At 32.3% G+C, this 10,127-nt stretch overlaps 1 protein-coding gene across 1 annotated transcript; it reads right to left on the reverse strand.

The window, feature by feature from the left end:
• Positions 1 to 6,716: 6,716 nt before the first annotated feature.
• On the reverse strand, positions 6,717 to 9,532 carry LOC118442132 (uncharacterized). Its single transcript, XM_035867363.2, has 2 exons — positions 7,509 to 9,532; positions 6,717 to 7,259 (listed from the first exon to the last, which is right to left on the reverse strand). Exons 1-2 carry the CDS (start codon positions 8,099 to 8,101, stop codon positions 6,755 to 6,757), a joined length of 1,098 nt encoding a protein of 365 aa, XP_035723256.1. The 5' UTR covers positions 8,102 to 9,532; the 3' UTR covers positions 6,717 to 6,754.
• Between the last annotated feature and the right edge of the window lie 595 nt (positions 9,533 to 10,127).

Raw genomic sequence — 10,127 nt, forward strand, 5'->3', positions numbered from 1 at the left:
CATATATATCGAATGCGGCATGTGTGCATTAAACTGGAAACAAAATCGTTCTCGTCGGAGAACGTCAGCAAAAATTTTCCGTCGTTCCAAAGTCGTCGACGATTTTTGGCTTTTATGCATTCCACCGACGGCATCGACACGGCAATAGACGAATTACGCCATTTGAAAAAAATCACCCTAGGCTAGTACGCACCTCCCACCACATTCGTTTTCCATTCCCTAGCGATAACCATCCCACGTTCTCTCGCATTTCTCGATAATTCATCGATTAATGTCGCGTACGGAATACGAATCAACGAGAAAAAATTAGAATTTCACGACGATCCTCGAGTTAGTAATGTCGAGAGAGTGTAGTTTTAGTAGGAGGACGTAAAAAAAAGAAAAGGAAAAAGAAAAAAGAAAGAAGACAAAAGTAAAAGTAAAAAAAGAAAATAAAATAAATAAAATAATTCGGATATCGATCCATCCCTACATTTTTGTTCCCTGTAAAGAATAGAAAGAAGAAACGAAAAAATAAAGAAAGAAAGAAAAGAAAAAAATATCGATCATTCTCCCATGTCCAAGGACGTATCTCGAGGAACGTAATCGTGCGAATTTTGTCGTACGAAAGGACTCGATCAACAACGACTAAGACGACGGAGGTTCGTCCGTGAAAATGAGGGAGGGTTAACAGCGTGTAAACTCCGTTGAGACGAGAATGGGAAGGTGGAAGGAGGGAGGGAGGGAGGGAGAAAGGGAGAGACGAGGGAGGAAGGGAGGGACGAGGGAGGAAGAAAATTTCGTTAAGCATCGGAGCGTTAAGGAACGATTGTCGTTAAGTTTAGTGGCACGTTCTCGTAACGCTCGAAGGAGAACGTGGGAGGTAGGGAAGGAGGATGAAAAAGGGAAGAAGAGGAGAAGAAGAGGAGGAGGAGGAGGAAGGTGTGTTTCCGAACAGAGTTTGCGTCTCGTCTATAAGTGTCCACGGTACTGCACGGATACGGTCAATGACTACTTTACGTTTCCAAGAGGACTAAGCGTTTATCGAGCGACACTGGGGAGAGCACATAGACTCTAAGCGATATCGATACTGTACTCTCAACATGAAAAAGAAGAAAAATGAGGAAGAGAGGAGGGAGGAGGAGGAGAAATAAGCTTTTCTTCGGAGAGTAGTTTTCATCGTACGCTCGTGGTAAATCTATAAATTCGTATGATAAAAGAATGATGCGATAAAGTGTTCGAAAAACGTTCGCACCATACATTTTGCAGCTCTTTCCTCTGTTTTCTTTTTTCTTTTTTTTTTTTTTTTTTTTTGTTCTTTTGTTATTTTCTTTCACCATGAAGATTCAATATTTGAAAAATGTAAGTGAAAGCTCGCTTCCTTATTTTTTCCTACTTTCTTCTTCCTAATTTCACATACAAATGCTTTTACTTTTACAAACGTTTATTCCTATTTGTATATTTTTTTTTTTTATTTTCATATCAATAATTGTTTCCTATGTATTCGAGTTGATTATTACGGGATACTTCTTACACAAACGAATAATACGACATATATACGTATGTTAAAACATTCCCTTTCACTACATAGAAATATTTCGTTTCATTCTATGATATGCAACATCGCTGGAAAACAAGAATATAATAATCTCGGAATTGCTTTTGATCTGTATTTTTCTACAAGCGATATATATACATATCAGCATGAAATTAATATGGACGTAAACGGATCGTAAAAGGATAAAGAATGAAAATACGGAATGAAAAAGTTACAATAGGATTTATGATTTTCACGTTCAAACGAACGCTTATATTTTTCTCTAACAAAAGATTAGTTATACTGTGTATGTGTATATATATATATATATATATATACATACATACATATATATTGTTAACATTGATCGAAGCAGCCATATATTTACGTATTTATGTACGTAATATATGTTCATTCTCAAAATTCGTAATATGATATATCGTCAATTTTGCATAACAAATAAGATAACAATTCATCGCATTTATAAACTAAGTCGTAATGCTTCTAAATATCAATTCACTAAATAAATGTCACATCAATTCGCTTAGTCTTCGACAAAAAAAAATCTAAGAGATATCGTACGTGAAGTCGTCTCGTATTCCTGTAAAACGTAAATTTTGTAATTCCTCACGATTTTTCTATCGCTCCCCAAACAAATCGATATTTGACCGATTGATCGAATATAGTTACGTACCACGTATACGTACATATATCGATGGCATGCGACGTGCGCTATCGTCGAGCGATAACGAAAAATTTCACCTACGAAAAGCATTACCCTTTTTTCATGTTCGTATTTCGCTTAGCTGCTAGATATTTTTCGACGGGAAAACAAAAGAGTGAGAGAGAGAAAGTGAGAGAGAGAGAGAGAAAGAGAGGGAGAGGAAGAGAGAGGGAGAGAGAAAGAGAGAAATGGAGAGAAAAGATATCGTTTCGAACGTACACAATGCGAATTACGAGGAACGGTTTCAGACCATTTCCTTTTTTTTTTTTTTTTTTTTTTTTTTTTCTTTTTTTTTTTGTTGGTTTTAGTCGACCAGAAATACCAAAAATTGCTCACGGTGTTGCTCTCTTTACGACAAGAGCCGTGAGGAGTTTTTCCCGCCAGGCCGCAGTTGCATTATGCGACGATTCTACGATAGCTTACATCAGGACAGTAAAAGAGATAGAAAGATTTAAAAAAAATATATATATATATACATATATATAGAGAGAGAAAAAGAGAGAGAGAGAGAGAGAGAGAGGGAGAGAAAAGGAAAGAGGGAAAAAAAGAAAGATAGAGAGGAAACTACTATATAGAGGAAGAGAAAAATATTTGATGCATTCGAGTTTCGCTTGGCGTGATACGCGCTATTCATAGAATGGAATGTCGAGCGTGTAAACGCGAACGTTCCATGATCTCCCTCTATATGACGGGCTATAACACTTTTCATGTTGACCATATATACGACAAATAGCAAGGCTCCCTCTCTATCTCATTTTGTCTTTTGTCGATTTTTCTGTCATTTTAGTTGTTTAAATTTTTCTTGAATGTGATAAAAAATAAAAAAAAATAAAATAAAATCGAAAGAAAAGGAAAAACAATAGGATAAAGAGAGAGAGAAAGAGAGAGAGAGATTTTATGAAAAGCATTTTATTTGCGAATCGTCAATCGTTTTAGCGTTCCTCATGTTTATCAATAAAATTCTCAATATTCGAAACGTTTTTTACGCTTTGATAGATTAATTTCGAACTTTCGGTTCATTTGTCTGTTCGGTGTCTTTTGGGATTTTCGTCGAATTAAAATGGTGAAATTTAAGATAAATAGAAACAATCACTTATTTTTTTTTTCGAAAGAAATTAGTGAAAATTAGATGAATACAAAATTTTATACAAAATTTGACATGAACTGATTATTATGAAAATGTTCAACAAAATAATCATAAATCATTTGAGATAATTGAAAATTTTGTTTTGTCAGATATTATTGTTAAAATTGTTAAATTATCTAAAAGAATCTCTCTCTCTCTTTCTCTCTCTTTCTCTCTATTTCTCTTTCTCTCTGTTTCTCCCTCTTTCTGAAGAATAAATATACTTTCTTTTTCTGTTTGTCATTATAGAAAAATAATTGTTAAATAATTCAAAGCTGAAAAATGACGATATAATATCTTAAAACGAAAAATATATGACTTAGAACAATTTCATAATCACCGACAGATATATATATATATACAGAGTGATTTTAAATTGAAAGATCTTAGATATCTCGAGAATACTGCATTTTTTTCAACAAAAATTGTTTTACTTTCGATATCAAATACAACGGTATTATTTATTTCCAATTGGGTAAAAGTTTTCGAGTTTATTTCAAAATTAAATTTATTTTGTAAAATGTGAATCTGTAAATTTTCTAACATTTTATTGTATTTTAACGCAAAAAATGAAAAACGAACAACCTTTGTTCGAAACACTTTCTTTGTCCTGCCTATACTTTCCCAAGATATTTAACATTGCAGTATCGCTCTTCCATTCCATCGTAGTTTAATAAATTTTAATTATAAATTTTTAAAAATAAAAAAAAATTGTTTTTTCGTTTTTTATAATCACTTTATGATCAACGTAAACATTTTCTCGTGAACCGAAGAATTCAACAGATAATATTTCATTGTAAAATATAAAAAATTTTTTAAGTATAAGTAGAATAGACTTCTGACTTATATATATATATATATATATATATATATATATATATATATATATACATTCACTTTAAATAAAGATCAAAGGTAAACTTAAAGGAATCACTGTAGAAAAGCCAAGAACCTTATCTTTTTGGTGGTCCACTCGTCCAATATCACTGTCGGATGTTAAGTGAATTTCTTTTAGAAATGAACCTATCTACGTATTTTCAGTAACATTCGAGACTAGTATTCTAAAATAGAACTCCATTGAGGAAAAAGATGATTTTAAAGAAAACACATGGTATCTTTCGAAGATTTTCATCAAAAGCTTCTTTTAAAAAGTATTTGAACGAGGAAAGTACTATGACGATTCCCTTTCGAAAGCCGATTTATATTGTGATAAGAATTTAGAGTATGTAATATTTTCTATACATATCTATTGTGCATACACATCTATGATTTCGTTAAATACGCTAACCTTATAAGAAGTTATCGGAGAGTCAGAAACATACTTTTCTACATTTTTAAAATTTTTCAACATAAATCATAAATTTTCTCCGAACCATCAACGATTTATCATTGTCCAAAAGCGTATTATTAAAACTGTTCACGTATTACTAACCATGCAAAAACGTGAATGTCCTACGTATGTGTATACATATATATATATATACAAACATACGTATATACATATATATATATATATATATATACAAATATATACGCACACAAACACATATACTAACGGCCGCGGTCGCTTGAAAAGTCACGATCGCAAACCGCGAACGTGTGCTTCGCGTTTCAAAGTTCAACGAACGTCAAAGGCATAGATGAGAGTAAACTCACGTAAAACTCTGAGCATTCCGTTCATTTTCATTCTACTCGAAATGTGGATGTTTATAACCACGATTACGTCGACTACATACCTATGTGAGCATGAATTAAATGGATGTCGATCGAGAACAGTTCAATACTATGAAAGAAAATCTCGATTATCGAAAATTATCGATCGACAAAACAAACTTCATTTCGGAAGAATATATTCGATCGATTGAAAATTGAAGAGCGTTTTAATTAAGAAAAAACAAAAAAGGAAAGAAAATAAGTTGTTTGAAACCAACCTCTCTTTTTTTTAATCCTCTCCACCTCTCTCTCTCTCTCTCCCCCTCCCACCCTTCCTCTCTTTCTCTCTCTCTCTCTTTCTCTCTCTCTCTCTTTCTCTCTCTCTCTCTTTCTCTCTCTCTCTCTCTCTCTCTCATTTTTCAACGGAAATTATCGAAATTAAAAAAGTTCTGAATGGAGTGGTTTTTCTCGCAAAGTGACTGCATTTACAAACCGTACCAAATGTACTCCGATGACAATCAATTCAAAGGATGCTGTGTGCCACCAGGAAAAAATCTTCCTCCGTGCACACCAATCGTAACCGTCGCGACAAAAACGAAATGCGTCGCAGTGCGAATCGTTATTACCCTCTTTCTTTTAATTTTAATAATGGTCATCATCTATCGGATATCAGCACGAAACCTATCACATTTCTCGTTTCAACGAAGGATCCCACGAAATCCACCTTTCAATGATACATTGATTGGTAACTTATATCAAAGCTCGTATCCAAGCTCGTATCCAATCTCGAAACTTGAACAACCTGACGACGCCGATAAGATACAAGAAACTCCCGCTAATCTCGGTAAGCTTTCTTCGAAAAGTTGAGTTCTATTTAATTAATCTCCAAATCTGTTGAGGGGAAAGAAAATTCTTTTTCTTTTTCTTTTTCTCTTTTTTCTTTTATATTTCTCATCCATTTACATATTTCTACAGAGGAAGCTGAAAACGGTGAAGATATGGATCAATAAAGTTTACATAGTTCGTTTTGTGAAATAGTACAAAAGAAAAAAAAAAAGGAAAAAGGGAAAAGAAACAAAAAATAAGTAAAAATGTTCTAACGAATATATATATATATTATTTCTATAGAACCGGTGAGTAATAATGCTTTTAATTACATTTTAATAAAATCTTAACAAATCGATAAAAGAGGTTTAATATCCGGTTATTTTAACTTTCATTTAGTCTTTCTTCTATATACACTTTTTTACATTATCTTTGTAAAAATATTGAAAGAGATAGTCGAGTATATTAAGATAACGTACATATACATAGGTGTTACATTACAGTATACAGGTATATACATATATATATGCACAAACGGCAATATCGATACGTTGATATTGGGATTGAAAAATTCTATCTCCGTATGTTCAACACGAGAGCACAGAAAAAGAACGTTTTTTTTCGATGACCTCAAGTTCAAGATTTTTCCTCCTTATTTTTTTTTTCTTTTTTCTTTTTTCTTTACCAAAAACGCTCGTATAAAAAGAAAAAGAAACAAGCATAGTAAAATGCAAAGCGTTACATTGTACTACATATAAAATTGAAATAAATACATACATCGATATCAATCGGATATACAACGATTATATTATTAATAATTAATCTCTATATATAAAAAAATAATAATAAATATACAAATATATATATATATATATATATATATATATATATATATATTTAATTTCTCCTTTCAATCACGTAAAAAATCGCGTAAAGATTGAATAAACTCTATCCATTGTTGAGCTATTTCTTTATTCATGATATCCTTTTGAAGTAATAATGTAAAATAGCCTAAGGATGTTGATGATAACTGTTCAATCAATCGTTCACACGTTATCGTGGTATATTCACTTCTAACGGCGTCAACATAGACCGTCAATATTTCCTGAAGGAAATGCTGATCTCGAGATGGCGTCGGAATATTCATGATGAAAATGATAACGAGTTCGATAGCAGGCGAGCAATATCTCATTGTTTGCCAGTCGATCATTTTCACATCGATCGGCGTACCGTTCTTCTCACGTTTGAACAACACCTTCCTCTTGGAAAAATCACCATGACATATGCATGAGATATCATCGACGTTCGTACAAGTTTCACTAACATTCTCTCCGATATTACTATACCATAATTTCTTCATCTCTTTTACCATTAATGAATTTTCCAACGAATTTTCATCGGAAAACATTATGGACCTGTAAATATTCGGAAGATACGTTTATTATTCCTTTTGATAAAAATATTTGGATGATAGAGGAGAGAAGACAAAGAAATAAAATAAAAAAAAAATAATAAGAAAAAAGGAAAAGGTCAACGTGAACATCGAATTAAAATATTTTTTTTTATTACTTAAATGATAAAAAAAAATAGTTTTTCTAGATATATCAAAGAAAATAATGGCATTAAATGATGAATGAACGATGAACGTAGGTTATGTGACTCACTTTTCAGATACTTCGTTCGTAACGACAGTATTCGATAGTTTCATGTAAAATTCTCGATAAAGCTCGAACTTTTCATTTTTCAATCTCAAACCTATCCCGTGAAACCTTCCAAGACTTTTCAAAGATAACTTCAATTCTTCTTCGTTCATCCTTCTATTTTCTTGAATCGTTTCATATTCATTCGCTGTTAAATCCTCGAGAACGATGACCGGCATTCCGTATCGTCCCATGTCCGAAGCGTAACACTTTGGAAATAGATCTTTGCCATACAAAGAAATCATTTTACTGTAAAACATTTCTTCGTTTTGAAAACGGGCGAATGAGTATTCCGACTGAACGGATGACGGTAATAATTTCACGATCAAAGGAAAACTCATTGGTTCACCGGAAAATCTTACAATAGCTTTAACACGATACAATTCCCATGGTTTTAACGAATCATCAGGCGTTACGAGTGATTCGACGATGGCCGATTCGAATTCGACAAATTCGCGTGAACCTGATTCACAAAAACATCGATTATGAACCATTTCCGGTAAAAGATCAGTTTTAATAAATTCCATGTTATATTCTTTCAATCCTTCTTTCGCCATCGTAAAATCGTATTTATATCTTTTTAACTGTGAAGATATAATTCGTTCATTCGTACGGTTTTTAAAACTAAGAGACTGAAATAAAATACTTGAAGCAATTAAGGACAGAAACGATAGTGGCAGTGGCAACTGTGGAAGTGATTGCGGCCTCCTTCTCGTTGGAACTCGTTTAAGTTTTCGTACGCTCGTAAATTATACCAACTTTTTCGATGGCGACTCTACTTGACTCGACACACATACATATATACATATACATACATACACGTATATATATATATATATATACACAGTTTAAAACGTGCCTTCCGCGAGAATCGAACGTTGATAACGTTTATCTTTCTGGAATATCTGCCGAGTTTAATTTGGACCTACTGACACTCGTTTGTACATACACATGTGTTAACTGCATAAGTATATATATGTATATGTATATATATATATATACATATAACTTTTTAACTAATGAATTCAAGGAGCAGCAAACAGGATATAAACTGCTCGTCAAACTTGTCCGTCGATACACCTTCTTAAATTTAAAAATCGTGAAATAAATCACTTTAACGAATGAGTTAAAATTTTAACTTTTGATTAACACGTCGCACCTCCATTAGTATATATCTTCAGTGGAATATTATTTTCTTTAATAGGTAGGTATTGAACGACACTCAACGAGATTACGTTTTCCGCTAACTGCTTGAATATTTCTCGATGATTACACCGTCGTTATATTTCGATAATTATTTCAACGGTTAATCTTACGTACGCGATATATCGGACGATCGATTCACTATTATTTTCCAAAGAAATATATAATTTTCTCGATGAATAATTCAGTGGTAACGTTGTAACATTGTAATTATCGTATCTCGATACATCGCATAATCGATCCTAGCAATACGAGTTTAATCGTTGTACAAAATCGTTCACACACGTTCTTATTTCATTTTCCTCTTTTCTTTTTTCCTTTTTCTTTTTTGTTCGTTTCTTCTTGTTTTCTATCTTCTTTAATTTTCTCAGTCGTCAATATTATTTCCCTTGGTCGTTTATATTTTTACGATTATTGTACGTGACTACACCAAATCTTCAACGTAGCGTGATCGCTAAAATTAATAAAATTAGAACAAAGAAACACTGACGTGCGAAAAGAAAGAAAAAGAAGAAAAAGAGAACACAACAAATTTTTATTTCACGAATACAATATCATCATCGCGATATATTTCTATTTTTCTATAGTGGTTGTTATTTCATCGTCAAATATATATTATACGACGAAGCGTAGAACCGAGACTGTGAATATGAACTTCTGTTAGTATGTTTTCCCCCTTCTTTTCGTCCAGTTTCGAAATAACAAGCCGTTCGCGTCTCAATGTCGTCACAAACGAGTTTACGGCTCGTCGCTCTCGCCTACGGCCGCGCAGCTATCGGTAGAACGTTTTGCCAGATAACAAATGGCCTCGTATTTCAAGATCGATAGATAAAAGTATAACAAAAAAGAAAACAAAAAAAAGAAAAACTTCCGCGACTATAGAAAAGAAAGAAAAAGAAAAAAAGTAACAAATGCTACAGTTCCTTGACTTTCGATCGAATTTTTAATATATCGATCAAAAATTTGCGAATCGAAATAGGATATTTACATACAGAGATTTCGTACAAATTTTTGTACGAAATCGTACAAATACGTCCACATCAATTTGATATTAGCTTATCGAGAAAATAAAAAACAAAAAATTTTTCTATTTGATTTTTATTTTAAACGTTACGATTTTATTTTAAGCGTTACGATTATTATTAATTTAGCCCCCTTTAGCATGACGGACAGTTTAGAACAAAAAAGAAAATGAAAAAAGAACACGTTTTTGTATTTTTATATTTTTTAAATTAAAGAAAAAGTTTTCTCTTCAAAGTAATATATAAAACATTCGTATTATTTTAGATCATACTTAACATTCTGTTATTTGGAATGTAAAATAATAATTTTCCCCTTGGCTAGACTTTATCATCAATTTTTTAGGAAAGTGTAAAAATG

This window comes from Vespa mandarinia, chromosome 2 (genome assembly GCF_050613455.1).
Source record: "Vespa mandarinia isolate Hongniang chromosome 2, ASM5061345v1, whole genome shotgun sequence".
NCBI lineage: Eukaryota > Metazoa > Arthropoda > Insecta > Hymenoptera > Vespidae > Vespa > Vespa mandarinia.

Bases quoted from the DNA above. Each gene is read 5' to 3' on its own strand.
- LOC118442132 (XM_035867363.2), bottom strand. From the start codon at position 8,101: ATGGCGAAAGAAGGATTGAAAGAATATAACATGGAATTTATTAAAACT. The intron at 7,260-7,508 runs GTGAGTCACATA...GAATATTTACAG, and splicing joins ACGAACGAAGTATCTGAAAA to GTCCATAATGTTTTCCGATG.